This window comes from Tetranychus urticae, chromosome 1 (genome assembly GCF_039701765.1).
Source record: "Tetranychus urticae isolate SD_2017Ah chromosome 1, NJAU_TeUrti_SD_1.0, whole genome shotgun sequence".
Taxonomy (NCBI): domain Eukaryota; kingdom Metazoa; phylum Arthropoda; class Arachnida; order Trombidiformes; family Tetranychidae; genus Tetranychus; species Tetranychus urticae.
In genome coordinates, this window is record NC_142958.1 from 18873392 (window position 1) to 18901175 (window position 27784).

The 27784-nt window shown below is 32.0% G+C and overlaps 6 protein-coding genes across 9 annotated transcripts; all 6 read right to left on the reverse strand.

Annotated features, from left to right (window-relative positions):
* Positions 1 to 237: 237 nt before the first annotated feature.
* Positions 238 to 2206, reverse strand: LOC107359177 (ATPase ASNA1 homolog). Of its 2 annotated transcripts, XM_089265847.1 has the most exons (4): positions 1929 to 2206; positions 1766 to 1807; positions 1553 to 1680; positions 238 to 1446 (listed from the first exon to the last, which is right to left on the reverse strand). In XM_089265847.1, the coding sequence occupies exons 3-4, from the start codon at positions 1637 to 1639 to the stop codon at positions 511 to 513; spliced, it is 1023 nt and encodes a 340-aa protein (XP_089121973.1). In that variant the 5' UTR covers positions 1640 to 1680; positions 1766 to 1807; positions 1929 to 2206; the 3' UTR covers positions 238 to 510. The 2 variants fall into 2 exon arrangements, with proteins under 2 accessions (XP_089121973.1, XP_015781135.1); XM_015925649.3 differs by lacking the exon at positions 1929 to 2206 and having other exon boundaries at positions 1766 to 1861.
* Positions 2207 to 2360: 154 nt separating this feature from the next.
* Positions 2361 to 4224, reverse strand: LOC107359176 (uncharacterized). The gene is made up of 2 exons (XM_015925648.3): positions 3973 to 4224; positions 2361 to 3894 (listed from the first exon to the last, which is right to left on the reverse strand). The coding sequence occupies exons 1-2, from the start codon at positions 4096 to 4098 to the stop codon at positions 2620 to 2622; spliced, it is 1401 nt and encodes a 466-aa protein (XP_015781134.2). The 5' UTR covers positions 4099 to 4224; the 3' UTR covers positions 2361 to 2619.
* A 1084-nt stretch (positions 4225 to 5308) lies between these two features.
* LOC107359308 (uncharacterized) lies at positions 5309 to 8179 on the reverse strand. Its single transcript, XM_015925793.3, has 3 exons — positions 7843 to 8179; positions 5823 to 7763; positions 5309 to 5762 (listed from the first exon to the last, which is right to left on the reverse strand). The coding sequence occupies exons 1-3, from the start codon at positions 7951 to 7953 to the stop codon at positions 5364 to 5366; spliced, it is 2451 nt and encodes an 816-aa protein (XP_015781279.2). The 5' UTR covers positions 7954 to 8179; the 3' UTR covers positions 5309 to 5363.
* Positions 8180 to 8646: 467 nt separating this feature from the next.
* On the reverse strand, positions 8647 to 10717 carry LOC107359259 (uncharacterized). The gene is made up of 3 exons (XM_015925740.3): positions 10384 to 10717; positions 9579 to 10304; positions 8647 to 9502 (listed from the first exon to the last, which is right to left on the reverse strand). Exons 1-3 carry the CDS (start codon positions 10498 to 10500, stop codon positions 9101 to 9103), a joined length of 1245 nt encoding a protein of 414 aa, XP_015781226.2. The 5' UTR covers positions 10501 to 10717; the 3' UTR covers positions 8647 to 9100.
* Positions 10718 to 16982: 6265 nt separating this feature from the next.
* Positions 16983 to 19299, reverse strand: LOC107359258 (uncharacterized). Of its 2 annotated transcripts, none has more exons than XM_089265849.1 (4): positions 19092 to 19299; positions 18863 to 18972; positions 17829 to 18785; positions 16983 to 17765 (listed from the first exon to the last, which is right to left on the reverse strand). In XM_089265849.1, exons 2-4 carry the CDS (start codon positions 18863 to 18865, stop codon positions 17373 to 17375), a joined length of 1353 nt encoding a protein of 450 aa, XP_089121975.1. In that variant the 5' UTR covers positions 18866 to 18972; positions 19092 to 19299; the 3' UTR covers positions 16983 to 17372. The 2 variants fall into 2 exon arrangements, with proteins under 2 accessions (XP_089121975.1, XP_089121974.1); XM_089265848.1 differs by having other exon boundaries at positions 18863 to 19016.
* A 4739-nt stretch (positions 19300 to 24038) lies between these two features.
* On the reverse strand, positions 24039 to 26401 carry LOC107360672 (uncharacterized). Of its 2 annotated transcripts, XM_089270099.1 has the most exons (4): positions 26207 to 26401; positions 25977 to 26127; positions 24961 to 25899; positions 24039 to 24898 (listed from the first exon to the last, which is right to left on the reverse strand). In XM_089270099.1, exons 2-4 carry the CDS (start codon positions 26088 to 26090, stop codon positions 24521 to 24523), a joined length of 1431 nt encoding a protein of 476 aa, XP_089126225.1. In that variant the 5' UTR covers positions 26091 to 26127; positions 26207 to 26401; the 3' UTR covers positions 24039 to 24520. The 2 variants fall into 2 exon arrangements, with proteins under 2 accessions (XP_089126225.1, XP_089126226.1); XM_089270100.1 differs by lacking the exon at positions 26207 to 26401 and having other exon boundaries at positions 25977 to 26200.
* Positions 26402 to 27784: the final 1383 nt, after the last annotated feature.

Consider the following 27784-nt stretch of genomic DNA (forward strand, 5'->3'; position numbering starts at 1 on the left):
TTACGCCAAAATTTTCAGACAGAACCATCTAACGATCAAATGCGAAACCTGTTTTTTTGTATTACTCATTCCGTAACACTGAATCAATACCTGAATTGCAGCAACATTTCGTTCTACAACCGTAATTTGTTTTAACATTTGCTAATCTGTTTATTCTGATTTCCCTATTAGCCTATGGTAATTATTGGGTGAACATTGTATACGTGTTAAATCAATTGATTATAGGCTTTAGGGATATTGAATGTTGAACAGTAGATTTTATTTATGGGATATAGATTTGTTGAATTGCGATTGCTGAAAATACTTAAAAATTCATAGCGATAGTAACTTTAGGTTTCTTACATATTCAGTTAAATAATTTAATATTCCAAGTACACCAAAGAAATCATGTTGAGTAAAAAAAGTAGCTTTTACAGTGAAACTTTTTCTAATCAAATCTAATTCTTTTTGCCTTCCAGTAATTTTGAACCTTTAGTTGATTCCAAATTTGATGTTACAAAATGTATGTGACTAATGTCGATCAGGATCATAGGGTTCAACCAAGTTTTGAGAAAATTTCACTATCTCTTCAGCTCCGCGAACTTCATGGTCCAGAAGGGGTAACTTAACAATATGGAAGTCTTCATACAAATCCATTATCTGCTCAAGATATTTAGTCTGTAATTTAACTCGAGCAGTGCACATTTGACAAGGTTTCTCTGCGGATTTGCTTGGAAATAGCAATTGATTTACAACAATGTTGTGAGTATCAATTGAACAGTTGGTTAATTCTTGGACCAATCTTTCCGTTTCATAGAGGGAAAGAAATTCCGGAATACAGACACAGACAAATGTAGTTAAACTAGGATTACGGAACTGTTCATTCACAGTTCGAATAATGGGTAAAATTTCCTCAATTTTGGCTGACATTACATCAGGTGAAAAATCAGTCAATCCAAGGAGGTTGGCAAAATTGGAAATCATCGGGGATAAATGAGATTGAAATCTCAACAATTTACCTAAGCCTTTTTCTACCATAGCAGGAAAAGATAGAAGACGAAGAGTGTGGCCAGTTGGAGCAGTATCAAACACAACAATTGAGAAGTTCATTGAATTAACCAATTTCATTACTTCAGCGTAAGACATTGCTTCATCAATACCGGGTAAAGCACCAAGAAGTTCAGAGATAACAGATTTAGAGGCACCTCTAAGTGGATCACTTTCTTGCAAGAATTCATCAGGTAATTCAGCTACTCCTAAATTTGGATCAATTTCCATAGCATGTAGGTTTGTAAATCCATTAACAAGTGTTGGAACTTTGGAAAATTTTTGATTGAATGCATCACTTATATTGTGAGCTGGATCGGTTGAGATTATCAAAACTGATGGCCTACGTTTGGCCAGTTGAACAGCAAGGCTACAAGAACATGTCGTCTTTCCAACTCCACCCTTGCCACCAACAAATACCTAGAAGGAAATTAAGAAAAAATGTCAAAACAACTGAAAAGTGTATAGAGGAAAAAAATAACATAAAGACAAGAATGAGTAAATATTTAGGTAAGGGATAACTAACCCATTTTAATGAGTCGAGTTCCAGTATATTCCTTAAACTTGGTTCGAGATATTCTTCGTCACCCATGGGATCCAAATAAGAAGTCATAATTAACTATTAATTCAGAGGAATCTTGCTGCAAAATATAGCTGAAATGGTAATAAAAAACACAGAATGAAAATAGAGCCAGGAGTTACCATAAATTACCAATTCGATGAAAAAAATGATACTCACCTCAGAGATGAAATTTTCAAATCACTAAATAAATATTAACAACTAATAATAAAAGATTAAAGGATATAAAAAAATTGAATATATTTAGTGAACACAAGCGAATACGGTTTGTAAAATATGTTTTGCTTTAGATTAGAGGGATCTTTCAGTTATTACAGAATACCTGTGGTTGAAGTTGCTCGTTTGATGTAGAAGGCAGCTAATAACGGCAAATATCAGGAAGTAGTAAGGAAAGGATGATTTATTTGTTCATTACTAATTAGCATGAGGTACACGTTGTAATGTGAAATTATTTACAATCAAGCCATAGGGTGATCAATATTTGAAAACACAAAAATCAACCAGAATTCAGGGATTAACATGACTTTGCTTGAGATACAATGATCTATAATTTCACTTGTCTTTAATTACATTCAACACTTTTAAATTAAAATATCTTAACCGATTGAATTACAGTAAGATCAAAAATCTCAAATCATATCAGAAAGATTTTGATTCTTTCGTTTGAAAATGTGAATAAAATAGTATTGACTTATAGCAGTCATTTTGTCTCACTCGTTTCTGATCACGGGAAAATTATTTTAACGACGAAATATTTGAAATAAATTTGATTAATTATTTAACATTTTCTTTGTAATTAAATATATTGGGCATTTACATAGAGATGGCTTAGTTCAAATTGATGTCAGCTTTTTGCTTTGTTGGAGCTTGATTATACAAATGTTATAATATTTATAAATAATGGATGTGCATGAGGTATGCTTATTTAAACTTAAAGTGTGATTTTGAATGTTTATCAGGCTTTTTTAGTTGGCTAATTTAAACTATATTTTTAAATTTCATCATTACAACAACTAATCTTTGATTTCGAATAAATCAACTAAACCTTCACTTTTATCCAAGTTAAAGCAATAATCACGTCCTGATGGCGGCGGACTCAATTTTACAAGAGGTTGTAATACATCTGCAATGATTTCATGGTATTCTAAAGGAGTTTTGGGTTGATTATTGACACGCCTGTTCACTCGGTTATTAACTGGATGATTTTCAGTATCTTGGCTTCTAGCTTCGCTATTTTGTTGATTTAAGGTTGAAATTCTACCTCGACTTCGCGTTCTTGTTTTTTCTGGAACTTCTTTTTCATTTTCTTCCTCTTTAGAGACATCATCTTTTGCTTTCGATACTGACGCTGGAACTGTACTTTCAGATGAAACTTTGTCCTTGTCTTTACCACGTCCTCTTACTGTTGGTCGTTCTTTTGGAGATGCCTCCGTTTTGTTAATACTATTTTTCTTATTTTTAACATTATCATGGTGCCGCGATTGAATGAAAAGATGGCGTTGAGCAGCTTTACGAGGAGATAATTGTCTTGTAGGTTGAGCTGTTAATTTCGATTTATTATTGTCATCTGAATCATCTTCTTCCATAGCTTCATCTTTATCTTCTGCTTTACCTCCAATATCTTCGTTCTCGTCCTCTTGCTCCTCTTGATCAGAAAAATCTTCATGCTCCTCTAAATCGACATCTTGATCCTCTAAATCTTCATTTGGCTTTTCATTTGATTTATCTGTTGAGGTATCAGTTCTGGATGTAGATGGTAGAAGTAAATTTGCAGATTCGTCAACTGTCATTGAAATAACATTTGGTTCATTTGTTTCCGGATACTGATTTACTAAAGAAACTTCAATCGGTCCGTTTCTGGATTTTAAATGTAGTCTGGTTTTTTTTGCTGAAGGTTCAACCACCTTTGATTCTGGAAGATGTACTTCTACTTGTAAACCGGCAGGTCCTCGAATTGAAAGAAGTGTGTCATCAGGAAAGGAGTTACATAAATCTTTATGTTCAACCCATAAATTAACTTTGTTATTTTTTTCATCAAGGATGTTTAAAATAGATTGTTTAGCCCAAGAAAAATGCTGGTCAATCTCCATTTCTGTATTTTCTAGATCTATCAACTCTTCTTTCAGTTTTAAAAGCTCTTCAGTTTTTTCTCGAGTGTTACAACCAGGTCCAGCACCGAGCCATTGAATTGAATTTTTGGATTTCTTTTCAATTAAACCAATTCCTTCCAATACGTTGGTTATATCATAGATTCGCCGTTTCTGACGGACAGCTAAGATATCAGCTGCCTAATTAGTGTAATAATTTAGTGAGGGAATGATAAATTAGAACAATATGAACAGATAAATAGACTAAAACATGATTACCATTTTTAAATCTAGAAGACCATCTTTAGCGTCTTGTAAAAGAGATACAAATCTTGTAGTCAAAAGTCCCAAGCTTTTTTCATGCCGAGTACTGATTTCATTCACAAAATTATTTAACTCTGCCATGATTATAACAAATACAATAAAAAGATAAGAAATAAACTAAATACAAGTGAAATTGAATAAGAATGCTGTAAAACTTGATAATAACAAAAATTGAATTTTGTGAATTAAACACAAACGGTTGAGGAGGCGTGGTTTGAGCCATTTAGTCATATCATTTGGAGACTATCGATACATCGATGTTGATTTATTAAATTCAAGTCTTAAAGCACGTTCATTGAAAATCATTGCTTTAGTTTGTGACTCGCAACTTTGCTGATTCAATCACTTGTACCAGATTATATTAAAAACTAAATTCATTCTAGAATTTCCGAATTCGAAGTTTTCATAGTTAGTCGCTGAATTAACGCGAAAGGATGTTTATTTTCCAACAAAAAACATTGAAAAATTACTCTTTGGGTGTAACTCTGAGCTCAATCTTCGCCAAAACATAAATCAAATTATTAATAGTTTATCAATCAATAAGTTAAGCAAAATTGTTTAATAAATGAAATAATCAATGCTAGCACAAATTTTTTTAGTTAAAAGTCAGGCAAGTCAAAAATTTCTGTTTCATAGAAAATAGTGTGGCTCTGAGGTTGAATTGCGCTTTTAGTTCACGATATTTATCAATGACAAAAGACGTTTATGTTTGTATAAAGTTAAAGTTGAAATTTAGTTGCTCTTCAAGTCTATATTTTTGTTTTCTGTTCGTTTATTTGTTCAAAGAGTATTACAATTATTCTTTGTTTTGATCTGAATTTAAAAGATTTAAAATATCTTATTCATTTTTAAGTTGCAATAAGAAAGCGAATTGCAAGAAAGAGAAGACTAACTGTCTAGACAAACAAATTTTGAACCTTTTTTCATTCAGAAACAGAGAGTAGAATAAAAAAGTACATCAAAAAACGAAGACGGGACCCGCTTTTCCCACCAAATCCAACACTTTAAATATATTTTTTGTGCCAAGTTTTCAAGCAATTTTTTCCGTAAGATTTTTCATCACTCGAACTCACCCTTTTTGAACCTCTAAATACTTTTTTAAATCCTTTAATTTCATAGGCTTCAATTGTCTCATGATAATGAGTAAGAATTGAAAAATTACCTGACTTAGATGAGAAACAATGAGGGACACAGAAACATGGAGGAAAAGAGAAAGTCGAAAATGCTATTAAAGGATTGAAAGGTGAAGCCCATTTTGAATCAAAATCAATTGGAAACAGCAAGACAACAGTCGATGGAAAAAGATGTTTATTTTCAAAGCGAATTGGAAGCAATGAAGAGAAAGATCAATTGTTTAGACGAACAAATTTTGAACCTTTTTTCTCTCGCAGACAGCTTCCTGGAATCTTTATATCGAGCTGAGAGTAAATCCATATTAAAATATTATTACAATCAATTTCAATAATTGGGTTTCTCTTCTGGCACGGCCATTTCGATTCATAGATTCCATTAACATTAGGCTCTTTAAGGCGCCTTACTAAACAAGAAGGTCTTCTCCATTCACCGTAAATTTTTCGCGACTTAATGTGATACATGATATTACACTTGGACAGCGAAAGCATAAAACAATATGGGCACCTATATTTTATTTGGAACTCTTTAGCAGCTTCTTTTCCCGAACCGTACATCTCGCGTCTTAAATATTCTTCAAATCCTCGTCTGGAAATACGATGCCTTGCAAAATTCTGATAGAACAAATAAAATAACAATAAATAACAAGAAGAAATAAAAAACATTAGACTTACATCTGTGATATCAGGTTCATCGAATTTTTCCAATTTAGCATTTACGCCTATCTCTATGATTTCGTATAACTTTAGAACATCTTTGGATTTATTCAATCGAAAGAAATAATCACGTCGTGAAGGCAACGAACTCAATTTATCAATAGCTTGTAATACGTTTGCAATTTTATCATGATATTCGAAGTTTACTTTGTCTTGAGTGCTGGCTCGAATATAAACTCGGCGATTCACTGGATGATTTTCCTTATCTTCGCACTTAATTTCGTTATTTCGTTGATTTAAGCCTAAAATTTTGACTCGACTTTTAGTTATTACTTTTTGTTGAATTTCTTTTTCATTTTCTTTCTCTGCAGAGACATCATCTTTTGCTTTAGATTCTGAAGCTGGAGTTAAATTTTCTTTATCCTTGTTTTTACCACGTCCTCTTACTTTTAGTCTTTCTTTCGGATATGCCTTCCTTTTAATAATACTATTTTTCTTAATTTTAACATAATCACAATGACGCATTTGAGTGCAAAGGTTGCGTTGAGCAGCTTTACGATGAAGTGATTGTTTTTTAGGTTGAGCTGTTGTTACTTTGAATTTATCATTGCCATCTAAATCATCTTTCTCCATAGCTTCATCTTTGTCTTGTGCTTTACCTCCAACATCTTCGCTCTCTTCCTCATGCTCCTCTAAATCTTCACCTTGCTCCTTTGTATCTTCATTTTCATTTGATTTACCTTCAGAGGCATCAGTTGTAGTTAATGGTCCAGGTAGATTGGCAGAGACGCCAACTGGTGCCGAAATAACATTTAGATCATTTGTTTCACACGACTCATTTAATAAAGCAATTTCGTTCAAATTATCTTCTTCCATAACTTCGTCAGCTTTACCTCCAACATCTTGGATTTTTTCTTCTTGCTCTGTCGGATCAGTGTCGGATGTTACTTTAGATTCATCATTGTCATTTGAATCATCTTCTTCCATAGCACCATCTTTGTCTTCTGCTTTACCTCCAATATCTTCGTTCTCGTCCTCTTGCTCCTCTTGATCAGCATAATCCTCATTCTCCTCTAAATCTTCATCTTGCTCCTCTGTATCTTCATTTTCATTTGATTTACCTTCAGAGGCATCAGTTGTAGTTGATAGTGCAGGTGAATCGGCAGAGACGCCAACTGGTGCCGAAATAACATTTAGATCATTTGTTTCACACGACTCATTTAATAAAGCAACTTCGTTTAAATTATCTTCTTCCATAACTTCGTCAGCTTTACCTCCAACATCTTGGATTTTTTCTTCTTGCTCTGTCGGATCAGTGTCGGATGTTACTTTAGATTCATCATTGTCATTTGAATCATCTTCTTCCATAGCACCATCTTTGTCTTCTGCTTTACCTCCAATATCTTCGTTCTCGTCCTCTTGCTCCTCTTGATCAGAAAAATCTGCATGCTCCTCGCAATCTTCATCTTGCTCCTCTGTATCTTCATTTGGCTTTTCATTTGATTTATCTGTTGAGGTATCAGTTCTGGATGTAGATGGAAGAAGTAAATTTGCAGATTCAACTGACATTGATTGTACATTTGGTTCATTTCTCTCCGGATACTGATTCACTAGAATAACTTCGATCGGTTTTTTTGGTTTTAAAACTAATTTAAAGTTTGATTTTTTTTCTGAAGCTCCTGGAAGCTGCTTTTCGATAGGAAAAGGTTCAGTAGCAAGAATTGCATAGAGTTTGTCCTCGGGAAAAGTGCTGCACAATTCTGCAGGTGTAACCCATAAATGATCATTGTTATTTTTTAGATCAATTCGGTTTGAAATGGCCTGTTTAGCCCAAGCATAAAACAGATCAAGTTCAATTTCTTTATTTTTTAGATCTCGAATCTCTTGTTTCAATTTCAAAATTTTAGTTTTTTCTTTCGTAACATTTTCTGCCAATACGGTAGCTACGATACCAGCACCCTAATTACACGAATATTCAAGAGATAAATTGAAAATTAGAACAATATGTAACAGATAAAATAGATCAAAACATAATTACCATTTTTAAATCTAAAAGATCATCTTGATCGTCTTGTCCTTCAAAGTCTTCAGTCAAAATTTCCAAGCCTTTTTCATGTTGCACTCTTGTTTCACTATTTGACTCCGCCATGATTAATTAAATTAAAACAAATACAATAAAAAGAGAAGAAACAAACTAAATAAAAACAAATTGAATAAGAATGTTGTAAAACTTGTTAAAAACAAAAATTAAGTTTTGCTAATCAAACATTATGGCGTTTAATTTAAGGGTAAAGTACGATCTCAACTTAACAGTTTTTCTTGGCTTTCTCGTGATCTTGTGGTCCAGATCGTCTGCTAAGATTATCGATATATCGATGTTAATTCATATTATTTCAGTGAATGTAAAGTAATTAATTAAAGTAAAAAATATTTACTATCAATTTGTGAATGGCAACTTTGCTAATTTGTACTTAAAAATCATATTACATATAAAACCAAAATTTGTTTATCTTTGATTAAATTAAAATTTAAGTTCAAATTTTTAGTTACCAAGAACGTAATCTCAGCTTTACAGTTTTTTCTGGTTCGTGACCATTCTAATTATCTGTACTCTTTGGTCCAAAGCAATTGGAGAATATCGATATATCGATTTTGATTTTAAATATTCACTTAAATTATGTAAAGCAAATATAAAAAATTTCATGATACTTAATATGTATTAACTTTAAGTTGTCGATCGCAACTGCTGATTGTAACAATTTATTCAGATTATGTTAAAAACCAAACTCGTTCTACCATTGATTAAATTTTAAATTCAAATTTTTAACAGTTAATCGATTAATCGGTGACAAAAAGATGTTTATTTTTAATCAAAAACTGATTGAAAATCCAATGAAACTCTGCTTTCACTGTTCTTCAAAACATAAATCATTTATTTATCAATAAGTAAATTTTTTCAATATAATTTTTGGTTAGTTGCTTGCATAATTTCTTTTGGTTATGTGATGTTATGCAGTTTAATTCTGTATATTTTGATTTTCCGTTAGCCTTGCTACCCTTTACTTCAGGGCGAGTGATTAGAGTGGACTAATTGTTTGAACTGTAAATTGCAAATTAAGTCACTCTTCAAGTTTATACAAGTGTATTTTTGTTTTGGTGTTTAGATCATTTAGTCCAAAGAGTATTATAATTACTCTGATGAATAATTTTGATTTGAATTGACTAGAGAGATAAAATGCCTTGCCATGCATTTTGAGTTATCATGAGAAAGCAAATTGGAAGAAAGTGTGAAAGAGCTAACTGTCTAGATGAACAAATTTTGAACCTTTTTGCTTTCGAAAACTGTATCCTGGAATCTGTATATTAAGCTGAGAGTAAATCCATATTGAGATTACATTGCAATCAATTTCAATAATTGGGGCTCTCTTCGGGCCAAGCCATTTCGATTCATAGATTCCACTAGGATTAGGCTCTTTAAGGCGTCTCTCTAAACAAGAAGGTCTTCGCCATTCACCGTTCTTTTTTCGCGACTGAATGTGACGTTTGATAACATCCCTGGACAGCGCAAGCATAAAACAATACGGGCACCTATACTTTACTTCTGCCGCTACAGTAGCTTCTTTTCTCAAACCGTATATCTCGCGTCTTAGAAAGGCTTCAAATTGAGGTCTGCTAATGATACGAGGCCTTGCAAAATTCTGATAGAAAAAAATAAAAAAAAATATAATAATAAAATAAAATAATACAAACAAATAAGATTAGCATAAGACTTACATCTGTGACATTAGGTCCATCGAATTTTTCAGGATCAATGTTTGGGTCTGTGATTTCAAATAAGTCAACATAACCTGTATACTTATCCCATTGAAAGAAATAATCACGTCGTGAAGGCAACGTACACAATTTATCAAGAACTTGTAATACGTCTTCAATTAAATGCGGATATTCGAACAATGATTTTTCTTGAATAATGACCCGACTATTCACTCGGTTATTCACTGAACGATTTGCAGTACCTTGGCCTTTAGCTTCGTTATTCTGTTGATTTATGGTTGCAATTCTGCCTCGACTTCGAGTTTTTGTTTTTTCTGGAACTTTGTTTTCATTTTCTTCCTCTAAAGAAGCATAATATTTTCCTCTAGATATTGACGCTATAACTGTATTTTCAGATGAAACTTTGTCCTTTTCTCCACCACGTTCTCCTATTACCCTTCCTAAAAACACTGGCTTTTTTATCAACTTGGGCCATGTACCATCTCTACATATGACTTCCATTTTTCTTCTTTCAAGGCAACTTGGTTTTTTGAGATTACCAAACATAATAGCTGAATTCAAGTGTCGTGTTACTGTGTATCTCATACCTGGTTTGCATACAAAACCACATTCGTAAGGGCACCCGTAAACTTTCCTACCCTTCGGAAATAGCTTTTTGTTCACAGTGTGTTTTTCTCGAGTGTTACGACTATTTCCTTTCAATACGACAGCTAAGCTATCAGCATCCTAATTAGACGAATATTTAAGAGAGAAAATAATAATTAAAACAATATGTAACAGATAAAATAGATCAAAGGATAATTACCATTTTTAAATCCAGAAGACAATCTTTAGCATCTTGTAAGAGGGATATAAATCTTGTAGTCAAAAGTCCCCATCTTTCTTCGCGTTGAACACTTGTTTCATCATTTGACTCAGACATGATTAAAACAAATAAAGTGATAAAGAGGAAATAAACTAAATCTAAATCAAATTGAGAGAATGCTAGAAAATTTGATGAAAAAAGCGATTTAAAGACTTCGAGGAGGCGGGGTTTTGTGCTGATTAGTCCAAAGGGTAAAATAAAAGCGTGAAATTTCAAACTCACAATCCAAAGTTTACTGTTTTTCTGGTTTCTCTTGTTATCTTACTCATTGGTCCAAATCTTGAAATCATCGATATATCGATGTTGTGGTTCGATATTTACGTTAAATAAAAAATATTAACTTTCAATTTGCGAATCGCAACTTTGCTGATTTGAACAATTTGCTCAGATTATGTTGCAATTATATTTCAATTGATTAAATTTTAAGTTCAAAATAAATTAAATCGAATGATCATTGACAAAAAAATGTTTATTTTAAGCAAAAACCTTAAAAATTCAGTGCAAAGCTGACCTAATACAGTCTTCGACAAAACTAAATCCAATTTTTGATGGTTTATTCATCAGTAAACTTTGTGATTAAATCTTTTGGTTAGTTGCTTGTAAAGTCTTGTTCTGGTTGAGTTATGTAATTGAATTTAGTTAATCAGATAGTTTGCACGAAAATAGAATTTGAAAAAAGCTTCTGCTAAAATTTTTAATCAATGTAATAGTCACAGTTAGTGCCAATTGTTTTATATTAAGTCAGGTAATCGTATAATTTTTGTTTCATAGAAAGTTGTGTCGCCTTGAGGTCGATTTGCGCTTTTAGTTTAACGATATTTATCAATGACAAAAGATGCTTAATTAGATAAAGGTTATTAGCAAATTACGTCGCTCTTCAAGTCTATATTTTTGTTTTCCTGTTTATTTTATTTAGTCTGGAGAGCATTTAAGTTACTGTCTGTTTCCACAAAAACACAAATCAAGACCTGAATCCACGAAAAGAGTGTAATCTTCTTCCCATTCATTTTCAATTTACAATGGGAAACTAATTGGTGAAAAGAGTGAAAAGTTAGTCAAAATAAAATAAATTCTCGGTACATAGATACATACGGTTGAAAAAGCATTACAATTATTCATTGTTTTGAATTGATGAAAAGAGTTGACATGCTTTTCCATGCATTTTAAGCTACAATGAGAAAGCGAATTGGAAGTGTGAAGAAAAAGATCAATTGTTTAAACAAACAATTTTTAGCTCCGTTTCCTCTCGGAACCAATCTTCTGAAATACTTATACAGGCTAAGTTTGAGTCCATATTAAACATTGAAGTCAATTGTTACTTTTAATAAAAAGATACAAAAACTTTTACGTTTGTAGGTTTAGGTCCAAGCAGCAGAAGCGAAAGTAAAAGACCTAATATCAATAAGTTAGTACAATTATCACATTTATACAAGAATTGAAACAAATGGGCAAAAACGTGTAAAAATGGATTTCTTTATCATTTAGACTCTTTTGGTTTGTAAGGACAGAAGCAATGAGTCCATTTGTAAGATTTAAAAACTTCTCTGGTGAACAGTTTTCGAGAAAATCCATTTCAAAGTTTCAACTTCGATCGCTTTTTGTACCATTACGGAAGCAGATTTGATCATAAAACTCATTTAACAGATGTAGCTTTAGATGGCGAATCAGGAAATGCAATTGTTTCGTGAGACAGAACTTTTATTTTTCTGTTAAACCGATTAGTTCGATTTTGATCTAAACCGATCTCTTTCTGTAATAGTAAGATTTATTGAGTTGAAACTTATTGTTAGTCCATAACATTTTGTTTGTTCATATCATGGACTAAATACTTTTATCAATTTAATAACAGTTTTCTTGATTTTGGCCATTCGTTTTAAAACTTTGAGACACAATATTTCGAGAATGCCAAACAGAATGCCAATGCTAACTTACAATCATAATTCGTTCATAAATCTAATTCTTTACTAATTAATAATGCAATCCAATCAAAAAAAACTCCATTAGCGTGTTTGGAACATAACTTTTGGCTTTTAAATGGTCGAGAAACAACTTATGCAACAAACTAAACTCATATTAATGCATATCTTGGTATATAAAGCATTTTTCTGGTTAAACTTAAAGATATAATGTAAAAAGAACTGCCAAAGACGCGAAAATTTAAGTTAAGTTTTGAAACTTGGTGGGTTTGTAGGGACATGGAAACTGAGTCTATTGCTGCTATTAAATAATTTGTACGATGGACAGTTTTCTAGAAAATCGAAGTCAAAGTTGAAACTTCGATCGCGTTTTGTTCAGCTATGGAATCAGATTTTTTCATGCAACATATTTCAACAATGAAACTGTTGATGACCAGCTATAAAATGTACATATTTGAGAAATAACACTTTCTTTCTTTCGTAAAACAAATAAGTTCGATTTTCTGTTAAATCGATGTTACTGGGAGACTGAAAGAGTTAAAAAGCTTAAACTCATCATGCATGTGTAAATACTGTTGGTGCATCTTGTGGATTGAATATTTTATTCAAGGTAACAACAGTTCTCTTGATTTCGTCAAATTTGCCTCAAAACTTTGAGACTCAATATTTCGAGATTGGTACCATCTACAAGCACCATTCTCTTGCCAACTATTAGACTTTGCTATGGACTATAATAGAACATGACTCGTTATCCAATAAAATCTTAGCTAATTCATTTAATAATGAATATCCTTTCAGCGCATATTATTTTTGTTTTAGTAACCATTTGCCTTTAAAAGCAAGTATAAAATTGAGTAACATAATAATAAAATGCTATAACTTTATTTGTAAGTTCTTGAATAATTAAGTATTTCCACATTTTATAGTTCATAGCAAAATCTCATTTTCGGTCAAAGAATGAAGACTGTTGATTTTACCATTATCGAATTATCGAGTCTCAAAGTTTTTAGGTTAATGATCAAAATTAAGAGGACTGTAGATAAAATGGCAAAAGTATTCAATCCATGATGTGAAAAAACCATTTTTAACGACAAATACTAAGTTTCGGCTCTCTAACTCTTATTGTTATCACAAAAAGTTCAGTTGAATAAAAATCGAACTTATTTGTTTTACGAAAAAAAGAGAGTGATATTTCTCAAAATAAGTACATTTTATGGTTGGTCATCAACAGTTACATTGTTGAAATATGTTGCATGAAAAAATCTGCTTCCATTGCTGGACAAAAGCAGATCGAAGTTTCAACTTTGATTTCGATTTTCTAGAAAACTGTCCATCGTATAAATTATTTAATAGCACCAATAGACTCGGTTTCCATGTCCCTACAAACCCACCAAGTTTCAAAACTTAACTTAAATTTTCGCGTCTTTGGCAGTTCTTTTTACATTATACTTTTAAGTTTAACCAGAAAAATGCTTTATTTACCAAGATATGCATTAATATGAGTTTAGTTTGATAAATAAGTTGTTTCTCGACCATTTAAAAGCCAAAAGTTATGTTCCAAACACGCTAATGGAACATAATTTGATTGGATTGCATTATTAATTAGTAAAGAATTAGATTTATGAAAGAATGATGATTGTAAGTTATGGCATTCTCGAAAAATTGAGTCTCAAAGTTTTAAGACGAATGGCCAAAATCAAGAAAACTGTTATTAAATTGATAAAAGCATTTAGTCCATGATATGAACCATCAAATGTTATGGACTAACAGTAAGTTTCAGCTCGATGAATCTAACTGTTGAAGAAAGAGATCGGTTTCGATCAAAATCGAACTAATCGGTTTAACAGAAAAATTCTGTTTCGGTTTCTGAAAAGGTCTGTTTGACAAAATAATTGCGTTTTCTGGTTCGCCATCTAAATTTACATCGGTAAAATGGGTTTGATGATATAATCTGATTCCGTTATAGTACAAACAGCTATCGAAGTTGAAACTTTGAAATGGATTTTCTCGAAAACTGTTCACCAGAGAAGTTTCCAAATCTTACAAATGGACTCAGTTCTTCTGTCCCCACAAACTAACAGAGTCTCAATTTGAACGAAATTCATTTTCACGCGTTTTCGTACATTTGTTTCAACTCTTGTATATGATTTAAATGTGATAATTGTATTAGCTCATCGCTATTTACAATGGCAGTCTTTTACTCTTGTTTTTGCTGTTTGTGCTAATAAAATCTTTTGTTGGCTTGCAAGCTCTTAGTTATGAAAAGATTACTTTGGCGAATCGAGTCATGACCTAAAAAGACCAAAAGAAAGGAATTTAGGCATTTAAATATGATGAGAATGATTTTTCGTGAAGATAGTAAAGTATAAGTTATGTTTATAAAGTTTTTGAGCTTAGACTTTATGCAACAGGGTAATGCTGAAAAGTTTTTATTCATAACTTTTTTAGTAAATGACGTACAATGGTTATCGACATATCAAAATGTTCGTAATATAATGGGGTTGATGATAGATGTGCTCAAAATGTACCATGAAATCGTTATTAAGGATATATCTTTATGTTTTTCTATCAATGCGATCGTTTTGTTACCAATTTTGTCTCTTTTAATACAGGGTGTTAGAAAATCAACTAGACCTATTTGCGCTTCAATATTTTTCGAACCAAGCAGAATAAACAGACTCGTGATATATTGTTAGAATCGTCTTCGACTAGAAAACATATTAAAATAGAAAAAAGAACTTTCTCATAACTTTAGCTCTCAAAAATGGACGAAAACTAAATTTTTTTCTGTTTTGGATTTTCGAATTTTTCATTGATTTCGGACTCGAATTTTTCTTACTTTTTAAGGTCAAAAGAATCTTAGATACATGTCAAAAAATATGCTGCAACTTTTTATTTCAATTAATTATCTAGCAAAAATTTTCCCTATTATTGAATTTTCATCCCATAGTAAAATTAACACAAAATTGCTTCAAATTTCACCTAAAATTTTCACAATTTTTTGCATCGTATGGAATTGGTAGTTCGGCCTAGAATTTTTCCTTTTGAAAATGAACAAATATTTTTAAGTTGGACTTTCAGCTTTCTAATGATACTAAAAATAAAAAAAATGGCCCAGCTATTTCGAAGTTATCATTCAAACAGGTCTAGTTGATTTTCTAACACCCCGTATTTATGTTCTTCATTTAATAGGGTTCAAGTGTCTATTGATAATGAGAAAGAATTGAAAATAAGGCTGAAGGTGTGACGAAGATTCAGAAGGTTTCAATGGTGATTTTGATGAAAACCTTATCGGTGATGAAGAAGATCAGATGAGACTTGCCAATATGAATGAGAAAGAGAGAGAAATGGAACTATTTGCTGGATCTGAGAAAAGAGAAGTATTAAAGACCAGATATGACATTGAACGGAAATTGCGAATAGGCAAGAAAAGAGAAATGATTCAAAGTCAAACTAAGATGAGAAGTAATGAGCGATGCAATCAGTACAAATGTGTAGTTATAAGTCAGGCAATAAAAGACATTTGATGTTTAAATGAGAAAGCGAATTGAAAGCAATGAAGAGAAAGATCAATTGTCTAGACGAACAAATTTTGAAACTTTTTTCTCTCGCAAACAGTTCCCTGAAATCCTTATATCGAGCTGAAAGAAAATCCATATTAAAATATCATTGCAATCAATTTCAATCATTGGTTTTCTCAGCTGGAACGGTCATTTCGATTCATAGATTCCATCAATATTTTTGATTGAAAGGTAAAGTCTATTTTGAATCAAAATCCATTGGGTACTGCAAGACAATAGTCGATGGAAAAAGATTTTGACCGAAAAAAACATTAGATGTAACTCTGAGCTCATATCAGTGTTTGCAAATTATAGCGCAAATCGTTTCAGTTGAACGATCAGTCAGTCGATCGTAGACATTTCAACTTGGAAGTGTGAAAGAGCAGGAGTCAACTGTCTCCACAAACAAATTTTAAACTTGATTCCCTAGGAAACAGGATTCTTCTGCAATCCTTATATCGAACTGAGAGGGAAGCCAAATTAAAATTACATTACAATCAATTTCAATAAGTTTGTTTCAGTTCTGAAAGCGCCATTTCGAGTCATAGATTCCACTAGGATTAGCCTCTTTTTGGCACCTTGCTAAACGAGAAAGTCTTTCCCATTTACCGTACTCTTTTCGCGACCGAATGTGGCGTACAATATCGCGCTAAAGTATATTAAACTTTCAATTTGTGAAGCGCGACTGCTGGTGGTAACAATTAAAATTTGATTGCAATCAATTTTATTAGTTTTCTCTTCTGGAACGGCCATTTCGATTCATAGATTCCACTAGGATTAGGCTCGTTTAGGCGCCTCACTAAACAAGAAGGTCTTCTCCATTTACCGTACTCTTCTCGCGACTGAATGTGACGTACGATATTATGCCTGGACGGTAAAAGAATATTAACTTTCAATTAGCTGCGTTGTAGCAATTAATTATACTGAAAACCGGACTCTTTCCACCATTGATTAGATGCTAAGTTCAAATTTTTAACAGTTAATCGATTAGTCGGTGATGCAAAGATGTATATTTTTAATCAAAAAAAGACATTGGAAATACAGTGAAACTCTGATCGCAGTGTTCAAAATATAAATAATTTATTTACCAATAAGTGAATATTTTCAATTTAATTTTTTGATTAGTTGCTTGCATATTTCTTTTTGTTTATGTGATGTTATGCAGTTTAATTCTGTATATTTTGATTTTCCGTTAGCCTTGCTACCCTTTACTTCAGGGCGAGTCATTAGAGTGGACTAATTGTTTGAACTGTAAATTGCAAATTAAGTCACTCTTCGAGTTTATTCAAGTGTATTTTTGTTTTGCTTTTTATTGCATTTAGTCCAAAGAGTATTAAAATTACTCTGATGAATTATTTTGATTTGAATTGACTAGAGAGATAAAATGCCTTCCCATGCATTTTGAGTTATCATGAGAAAGCGAATCGGAAGAAAGTATGAAAGAGCTAACTGTCTAGATGAACAAATTTTGAACCTTTTTCTTTCGCAAACAGTTTCTTGGAATCTTTATATTAAGCTGAGAGTAAATCCATATTACAATTACTTTGCAATCAATTTCAATAATTGGGGTCCTCTTCTGACACGGCCATTTCGATTCGTAAATTCCATTAGGATTAGGCTCTTTATGGCACCTCACTGAACAAGAAGGTCTTCTCCATTCACCGTACATTTTTCGCGAACTATTGTGGCGTAAGATAGCACGCTTGGACGAACAACGCATAAAACAATACGGGCACCTATACTTTACTTCTGCATCTTTAGCAGCTTCTTTTCTCAAACCGTACATCTCGCGTCTTAGAAAGGCTTCAAATTGTGGTCTGCAAATGGTACGAGGATTTGAAAAATGCTGATAGAAAAAATAAAATAAAAATAAATGATACGAACAAATAAAAATGAACATAAGACTTACATCTGTGACATTTGGTCCATCGAATTTCACAGGATCGATGTTTGGATCTGTGATTTCGAATAAATCAACATAACCTGTATATTTATCCCATTGAAAGAAATAATCACGTCGTGAAGGCAACGAACACAATTTATCAAGAGCTTGTAAAACGTCTTCAATTATATCATGACATTCGAACGCGTTGTCTTGAATACTGACCCGACTATGCACTCGGTTATTAACTGGGTAATTTTCAGTATCTTGGCTTCTAAATTCGTGATTTTGTTGATTTAAGGTTGAAATTCTACCTCGACTCCTAGTTTTTGTGTTTTCTTTTTGCTCTTTACCACGTCCTATTACTGTTGGTCTTTCTTTTGGAGATGCCTTTTTATTAATACTATTGTTCTGATTTTTAACAAGGTTCCGCGACCGAATGACAAGGCGGCGTTGAGCAACTTTACGAAGAGATAATTGTCCTGTAGGTTGAGCTGATATTTCTTTTGTTTTATTATTGTCATCTGAGTCATCTTCTTCCATAGCTTCATCATTGTCTTCTGCTTTATCTCCAGCAGCTTCGTTCCCACCTTCTGGCTCTTCTGGGTTAAAATAATCTTCATTTTCCTCTAAATCGACATCTTGATCATCTAAATTTTCATTTACCTTTTCATGCCGCGATTGGTTGAATAGATGACGGTGAGCAGCTTTACGAGGAGGCAATTGCCTTGTAGGTTGAGCTGATGTCACTCTTGTTTTATTATTGTCATCTAAATCACCTTCTTCCATAGCTTCATCGTTTTCTTGTGCTTTACCTCCAACATCTTGACAATCGTCTTCTTGCTTCTCTAAGGCATAATTCAAATCAATTGCTATTTCTTTATTTTTTAAATCTTGCAATTCTTCCTTCAATTTCAAAATTTTATTTTTTTCTCGAGTGTTACAATTATTTCCTTCCAATACAACAGATAAGATATCAGCACCCTAATTAAACGAATATTGAAGAGAGAAATTGATAATTAGAACAATATGAACAGATAAATAGACTAAAACATAATTACCATTTTTAAATCCAGAAGACCATCTTTAGCGTCTTGTAAAAGAGATATAAATCTTGTAGTCAAAAGTCCCAATCTTTCTTTGCATTGAACACTTGTTTCAGCATTAGACTCTGACATGATTAAAACAAATAAAATGATAAAGAGAAGAAATAAACTAAATAAAAACAAATTGAAAGAGAATGTTAAAAAAATTTGGTAAAAAATCGAAATCTGAGATTTAGAGACTAACCGTTGAGTAGGTGGGGTTTTATGCTTTTCAGTCCAAAGCAAAGAGTAATATAACTGTTTATGAATATATTACTCTGTTTATTAATATAAATATATTAATTGTTGTTATACTCTTTAGTCCAAATGGTAAAATAAACGTGAAACAACTTGAGACTCTAAAGTTTACAGTTTTTCTGGTTTCTCTTGTTATCTTACTCTTTGGTCCAAATCGTTTTGAGGCTATCGATATATCGATGTTGGTTTTCAATATTTCTTAAATTGAAAAATATTAACTTTCAATTTGCGAATCGCAACTTTGCTGATTTAAACAATTTGCTCAGATTATGTTGCAATTATGTTTAAATTGATTAAATTTTAAGTTCAAAATAAATTAAATCGAATGATCATTGGCAAAAAATGTTTATTTTAAACAAAAACCGCTGAAAATTCAGTGCAAATCTGACCTAATAGAGTCTTCGACTAGACATATTATAAATTCAATTTTTGATGGTTAATTTATCATAAACTTTGTGTTTCGTTCCTTTGGATAGCTGCTTTTAAAGTCTTTTTCTGGTTGAGCGATGTTATAATTGTATTTATTAATCAAAAAGTTTTGCACGAAAATTAAATTTGAAAAAAGCTTTTTTAAAATTTTTTAATCAATGCAATAGTCACAATAAGTGCCAATTGTTTTAAGAAAAGTCAGGCAATCGTATAATTTTTGTTTCATAAAAAAGTTGTGTCGCGTTGAGGTCGATTCGCGCTTTAGTTGAACGATATTTATCAATGACAAAAGATGCTTGATTAAATAAAGGTTATTTGCACATTGAGTCGCTCTTCAAGTCTATATTTTTGTTTCCCTGTTTATTTTATTCAGTCTGAAGAACAATACAATAACTCTCTGTTTTGATCTGAATTCATAAAAGAGTTGAAACGCTTTTCCATCCATTTGTAGCTAAAATGAGAAAGCAAATCGGAAGAAAGTGTAAAAGAGCAAGATCAACTGTTCAAAAAAACATATTTTGAATCTTTTTCCCCTCAAAAACAGTCTTCTGCGACATTGAAATCAATGGAGTTATTACTAAAAAGATACAAAAACTTTTACGTTTGAAGGTTTAGGTCCAAACAGCGAAAGCAAGAGTAAAAGACAAAATAGCAATAATTTGATACAATTTTTACATTTATACAAGAATTGAAACAAATCGGCGAAAACGCGTAAAAATGGATTTCTGTAAAATTTAGACTCTTTCGGTTTGAGCGACAGAAGAACTGAGTCCATTTGTAAAGCTTAAAAACTTATCTGATGAACAGTTCTCTGGAAAATTGAGTTCGAACTTTAATCTTTGACCACTTTTTGTGCAATTACGGAAGCACATTTGATCATAAAACTTATTTTACCGATGTGCATTTAGATGGCGAATCAGAAAAGGCAACTATTTCGTGAAACAGAACTTTTATTCTTCCGTTAAACCGATATGTTCAAAGATGTTCAATTTTGATCTAAACCGATCTCTTTCAGCGATAGTATAATTTATCGAGCTGTAACTTATTGTTAATCCATAACATTTGTTAGTTAATATCATGGACTAAATACTTTTATCAATTTAAAAACAGTTTTCTTGATTTTGGCCATTCGTCTTAAAACTTTTCGACTCAATTTTTCGAGAATGCCATAACTTACAATCATCATTCTTTCATAAATCTAATTCTTTACTAATTAATAATGCAATCCAATCAAATTATGTCCCATTAGCGTGTTTGGAACATATCTTTTGGCTTTTAAATGGTCGAGAAACAACTTATTCAACAAACTATACTCATCTTATTTAATATCTTGGTGAATAAAGCATTTTCTGGTTAAACTCAAAAGTACAATGTAAAAAATTACTACCAAAGACGCGAAAATTAGAGTTAAATGTTGAAACTTGGTGGGTTTGTAGGGACATAGAAACTGAGTCCATTGCTGCTATTAAATAATTTATACGATGGACAGTTTTCAAGAAAATCGAAGTCAAAGTTGAAACTTCGATCGCCTTTTGTCTAGCAATGGAAGCAGATTTTTTCATGAAACATAGCTCAACAATATAACTGTTGATGACCCAGCATAAAATGTACTTATTTTGAGAAATCACGCTTTCTTCTTTTCGTAAAACAAATAAGTTCGATTTTCATTCAAATGAACTTTTTTTGATAACTATAAGAGTTCGAGAGCTGAAACTTAGTATTTGTCGATAAAAATGATTTTTTCACATCATGGATTGTATACTTTTGCCACTTTAACAGCAGTTCTCTTGATTTTGGCCATTAACCTAAAAACTTTGAGACTCGATAATTCGATAATAGTAGAATCAAAAGTCTTCATTCATTGACCGAAAATGAGATTTTGCTATGAACTATAAAATGTGGAAATACTTAATTATTCAAGCACCTACAAATAAAGTTATAGCATTTTATTAATCATGTTACAAAATTTTATACTTGCTTTTAAAGGCAAATGGTTACTCAAACAAAAATAATATGCGTTAGGAGGATATTCATTATTAAATGAATTAGCTGAGATTTTATTGTGTAACGAGTCATGTTCTATTATAGTCCATAGCAAAGTCAAATAGTTGGCAAGAGATTGGTGCTTGTAGATGGTACCAATCTCGAAATATTGAGTCTCAAAGTTTTGAGGCAAATTTGACGAAATCAAGAGAACTGTTGTTACCTTGAATAAAATATTCAATCCACAAGATGCACCAACAGTATTTACACATGCATGATGAGTTTAAGCTTTTTAACTCTTTCAGTCTCCCAGTAACATCGATTTAACAGAAAATCGAACTTATTTGTTTTACGAAAAAAAGAAAGCGTTATTTGTCAAAATAAGTGCATTTTATGGTTGGTCATCAACAGTTATATTGTTGAAATATGTTTGATGGAAAAATCCGCTTCCATTGCTGGACAAAAGGCGATCGAAGTTTTAACTTTGACTTCGATTTTCCTAGAAAACTGTCCATCGTATAAATTATTTAATAGCAGCAATAGACTCAGTTTCCATGTCCCTACAAACCCACCAAGTTTCAAAACTTAACTTAAATTTTCGCGTCTTTGACAGTTCTTTTTACATTATACTTTTAAGTTTAACCAGAAAAATGCTTTATTTACCAAGAGAATGAATAAAATGAGTTTAGTTTGATAAATAAGTTGTTTCTCGACCATTTAAAAGCCAAAAGTTATGTTCCAAACACGCTAATGGGACATAATTTGATCTGATTGCATTATTAGTTAGTAAAGGATTAGATTTATGAAAGAATAATGATTGTAAGTTATGCCATTCTCGAAATATTGAGTCTCAAAGTTTTAAAACGAATGACCAAAATCAAGAAAACTGTTATTAAATTGATAAAAGTATTTAGTCCATGATATGAACCATCAAATGTTATCGACTAACAATAAGTTTCAGCTCGATAAATCTTACTATTGCAGAAAGAGATCGGTTTAGATCAAAATCGAACTAATCGGTTTAACAGAAAAATAAAAGTTCTGTCTCACGAAATAATTGCATTTTCTGGTTCGCCATCTAAATTTACATCGTTAAAATGAGTTTTATGATCAAAGCTGCTTCCGCTATTGTACAAAAAGCGATCGAAGTTGAAACTTTGAAATGGATTTCCTCGAAAACTGTTCACCCGAGAAGCTTTTAAATCTTAAAAATGGACTCAGTTTTTCTGTCTTTACAAACTAACACAGTCTAAATTTGGACGAAATGCATTTTTACACGTTTTCGCCCATTTGTCTCAATTCTTGTATAAATGTGATGATGTTATTAACTTATTGCTATTTAAAATGTTAGTCTTTTGCTATTGCTTTTGCTGTTTGTATTAATAAATTCTTTTGTTGACTTGCGAGCTCTTAGTTATGAAAAGATTATTTGGCGAATCGAAACATGACCTATGAAGACCATAAGAAGGAAATTTAGGCATTTAAATAGAACTAACATTGGAAATGTTTTTTAGATGTTTCACGCGTGCTTCGATGAGAATGATTTTTGGTGCAGATAGTAAAGTATAAGTTATGTCTATTATATTATATCATGTAACTCTGACTTGTGACAGTCTTAGCCAAAACATTAATCAACGAAATAATCGCAATCAGTACAAATTTGTAGTTGAAAGAAAATGAAAGACATTTTAAGTTTAAATGAGAAAGCGAATTGAAAGCAATGAAGAGAAAGATCAATTGTCTAGACGAACAAATTTTGAACCTTTTCGTTCCGCAAACAGTTTCCTGGGATCCTTATATTAAGCTGAGAGTAAATCCTTATTAAAATATCATTGCAATCAATTTCAATAATTGGGATTCTCTCATGCAACGGCCATTTCGATTCATAGATTCCATTAATATTATTCGATTGAACGGTAAAGTCTATTTTGAATCAAAATCCAATGGATACTGCAGACAATAGTCGATGGAAAAAGATGTTTTGACCGAAAAAAAACATTGGATGTAACTCATATCAGCATTCGAAAATCAACGCATACATTAGCACAAACCGTTTCAGTTGAGCGATCAGTCAGGTGATCGTAGACATTTTAACTTGAAAGTGTGAAAGAGCAGGAATCAACTTTCTAGACAAACAAATTTTAAACTAATATTTTCCCTAGGAAACAGGATTCTTCTGGAATCCTTATCTCGAACTGAGAGGCAGTCGAATTCAAAAATTAGTTTATTCTTCTGGAACGGCTATTTCGATTCATAGATTCCACTAAGATTAAACTCGTTTAGGCGCCTCACTAAACAAGGAGGTCTTCTCCATTTACCGTACTCTTTTAGCGACTGAATGTGACGTACGATATTATGCCTGGACGGTAAAAGATTATAACTTTCAATTAGCTGCTTTGTAGCAATTAATTATGCTGAAAACCGGACTCTTTCCACCATTGATTAGATGCTGAGTTCAAGTTTTTAACAGTCAATCGATTAGTCGATGATGCAAAAATGTTTATTTTTAATAAAAAAAGACATTGGAAATACAGTGAAACTCTGATCTCAGTGTTCTTCAAAATATAAATCATTTATTTATCAATAAGTAAATTTTTTCAATTTAGGTTTTAACTAGTTGATTGTATAGTTTCTTTTAATTGTGTGATGTTATGCAGTTTAATTCTGTATATTTTGATTTTCCGTTAGCCTAGATATCCTGTAATTTAGGACGATTCATAACAGAGGACTAATTGTTTGAACTGTAAATTGCAAATTAAGTCACTCTTCAAGTTTATTCAAGTGTATTTTTGTTTTGCTTTTTATTGCATTCAGTCCAAAGTGTATTATAATTACTCTGATGAATTACTTTGGTTTGAATTAACGAAAAGAGATAAAATGCCTTCCCATGCATTTTAAGTTGATGCATGAGAAAGCAAATTGGAAGAAAGTGTGAAAGAGCTAACTGTCTAGATGAACAAATTTTTAACCTTTTAGATTTCGAAAACTGTATCCTGGAATCTGCATTTTAAGCTGAGAGTAAATCCATATTAAAATTACTTTGCAATCAATTTCAATAATTGAGTTCCTCTTCTGCCACGGCCATTTCGATTCGTAAATTCCATTAGGATTAGGCTCTTTATGGCACCTCACTGAACAAGAAGGTCTTCTCCATTCACCCTTCTTTTTTCGCGCACGATTGTGGGTATCGATAGCACGATTGGATGAAAAACGCCTAAAACAATACGGGCACCTATACTTTACTTCTGCATCCACAGCAGCTTCTTTTCTCAAACCGTACATCTCGCGTCTCAGAAAGGCTTCAAATTGTGGTCTGCTAATGATACGAGGCCTTGCAAAATTCTGACAGAAAAAATAAAATAAAAATCAATAATACGAACAAATTAAATAAACATAAGACTTACATCTGTGACATTAGATCCATCGAATTTTTCAGGATCAATGTTTGGGTCTGTGATTTCGAATAAATCAACATAACCTGTATATTTATTCCATTGAAAGAAATAATCACGTCGTGAAGGCAACGAGCACAATTTATCAAGAGCTTGTAATACGTCTTCAATTAAATGCGGATATTCGAAGAATACTTTTTCTTGAATAGTGACCCGACTATGCACTGGATTATTAACTGGATGATTTTCAGTATTTTGGCTTTTAGTTGTGTTAGTTTGCTGATTTAAGGTGGAAATTCTACCTCGACTCCTAGTTTTTGTGTTTTCTTTTTGCTCTTTACCACGTCCACTTACTGTTGCTCTTTCTTTTGGAGAGCCCTTCTTTTTATTACTATTTTTCTTATTTTTAACTAGGTAGCGTTGAGCAGCTTTACGAGGAGATAATTGTCCTGTAGGTTGAGCTGATATTTCTTTTGTTTTATTATTGTCATCTGAGTCATCTTCTTCCATAGCTTCATCATTGTCTTCTGCTTTATCTCCAGCAGCTTCGTTCCCACCTTCTGGCTCTTCTGGGTTAAAATAATCTTCATTTTCCTCTAAATCGACATCTTGATCTGCTAGATTTTCATTTACTTTTTCATGGGGCGATTGGATAAAAGGATGACGGTGAGCAGCTTTACGAGGAGGTAATTGTCTTGTAGGTTGAGCTGATGTCACTCTTGTTTTATTATTGTCATCTAAATCACCTTCTTCCATAGCTTCATCGTTTTCTTGTGCTTTACCTCCAACATCTTGACAATCGTCTTCTTGCTTCTCTAAGGCATAATTCAAATCAATTGCTATTTCTTTATTTTTTAAATCTTGCAATTCTTCCTTCAATTTCAAAATTTTATTTTTTTCTCGAGTGTTACAATTATTTCCTTCCAATACAACAGATAAGATATCAGCACCCTAATTAAACGAATATTGAAGAGAGAAATTGATAATTAGAACAATATGAACAGATAAATAGACTAAAACATAATTACCATTTTTAAATCCAGAAGACCATCTTTAGCGTCTTGTAAGAGGGATATAAATCTTGTAGTCAAAAGTCCCAATCTTTCTTCTTGAACACTTGTTTCAGCATTAGACTCAGACATGATTAAAACAAATAAAATGAAAAAGAGAAGAAATAAACTATTATAAATATAAATCAAATTGAATTTGAATGTTGAATAAGAATGTGAAAATCGAAATCTGAGATTTAGAGACTAACCGTTGAGTAGGCGGGGTTTTATGCTGGTCAGTCCAAAGCAAAGAGTAATATCACTGTTTATAAATATATTACTCTGTTTATTAATATATCAATAGTTGTAATACTCTTTAGTCCAAATGGTAAAATAAAAGAACGAGAAACAACTTGACAATCCAAAGTTTACAGTTTTTCTGGTTTCTCTTGTTATCTTACTCATTGGTCCAAATCGTTTTGAGGCTATCGATATATCGATGCTGGTTTTCAATATTTCTTAAAGTGAAAAATATCAACTTTCAATTTGCGAATCGCAACTTTGCTGATTTAATTTAATCAGATTATGTTGCAATTATATTTCAATTGATTGGAAAGGATGGATTTAAGTTCAAAATAAAGTAAATCTAATAATCATTGGCAAAGTCTTGTTCTGGTTGAGTTATTTAATTTTATTTAGTTGATCAGAAAGTTTGCACGAAATAGAGTTTGAAAAAAGCTTCTGCTAAAATTTTGAGTCAATGTAATGGTCACAATTAGTGCAAACTGTTTTATAATCAGCCATAGTTTTAGTCAGCCAATCCAAATATTTCTGTTTCATGGAAAGTTGTGTCGCATTGAGGTCGATTTGCGCTTTTAGTTCAAAAATATTTATCAACGACAAAAGATGCTTAATCATAATAAATAAAGCTTATTAGCAAATTGAATCACTCTTTAAGTCTATATTTTTATTTCCCTGTTAATTTAAATTAGTCTGAAGAGTTTGAAATCACTGTCTGTTTCCACGAAAACACGAACCAAGACCTGAATCCATGAAAAGAGTGTAATCCTCTTCCCATTCAATCCCTTTTCAATTTCCAATGGGAAAGCTATTTGGAGGAAAGAGTGCAAAGTTAGTCAAAATGCAATGAAATTTTTGTTAAATACGGTCCAAACAGTATTTCAATTACTCATTGTTTTGATCAGAATTCATAAAAGAGTTGAAATGCCTTTCCATTTATTTTAAGTTACAATGAGAAAGCGAATCGGAAGAAAGTGGGAAAAAGAAAGATCAATTGTTTTAACAAACTAATTTTGAATCTTTTTCCTCTCGGAAACAGTCTTCTGAATACTTATACAGGCTGAGTGTGAGTCCATATTAGCCATTAAAATCAATTGTTACTTTTAATAAAAAGATACAAAAACTTTAACGCTTGTAGGTTTAGGTCCAAGCAGCAAAAGCAAAAGTAAAAGACCTAATATCAATAAGTTAATGCAATTATCACATTAATACAAGACTTGAAACAAATGGGCAGAAACGTGTAAAAATGAATCTCTTTCAAATTTAGATTCTGTAGGTTTGTATGGACAGAAGAACTGAGTCCATTAGTAAGGTTTAAAAACTTCTCTGATGAACAGTTCTCGAGAAAATCCATTTCGAAGTTTCAACTTCGATCGCTTTTTATACAATTACGGAAGCAGATTACATCATAAAACCTATTTTACCAATTTAAATTTAGATGGCAAACCAGAAAATGCAATTATTTTGTCAAACAGAACTTTTATTTTTCTGTTAAACCGATTAGTTCGATTTTGATCTAAATCGATCTCTTTCTGCAATAGTAAGAT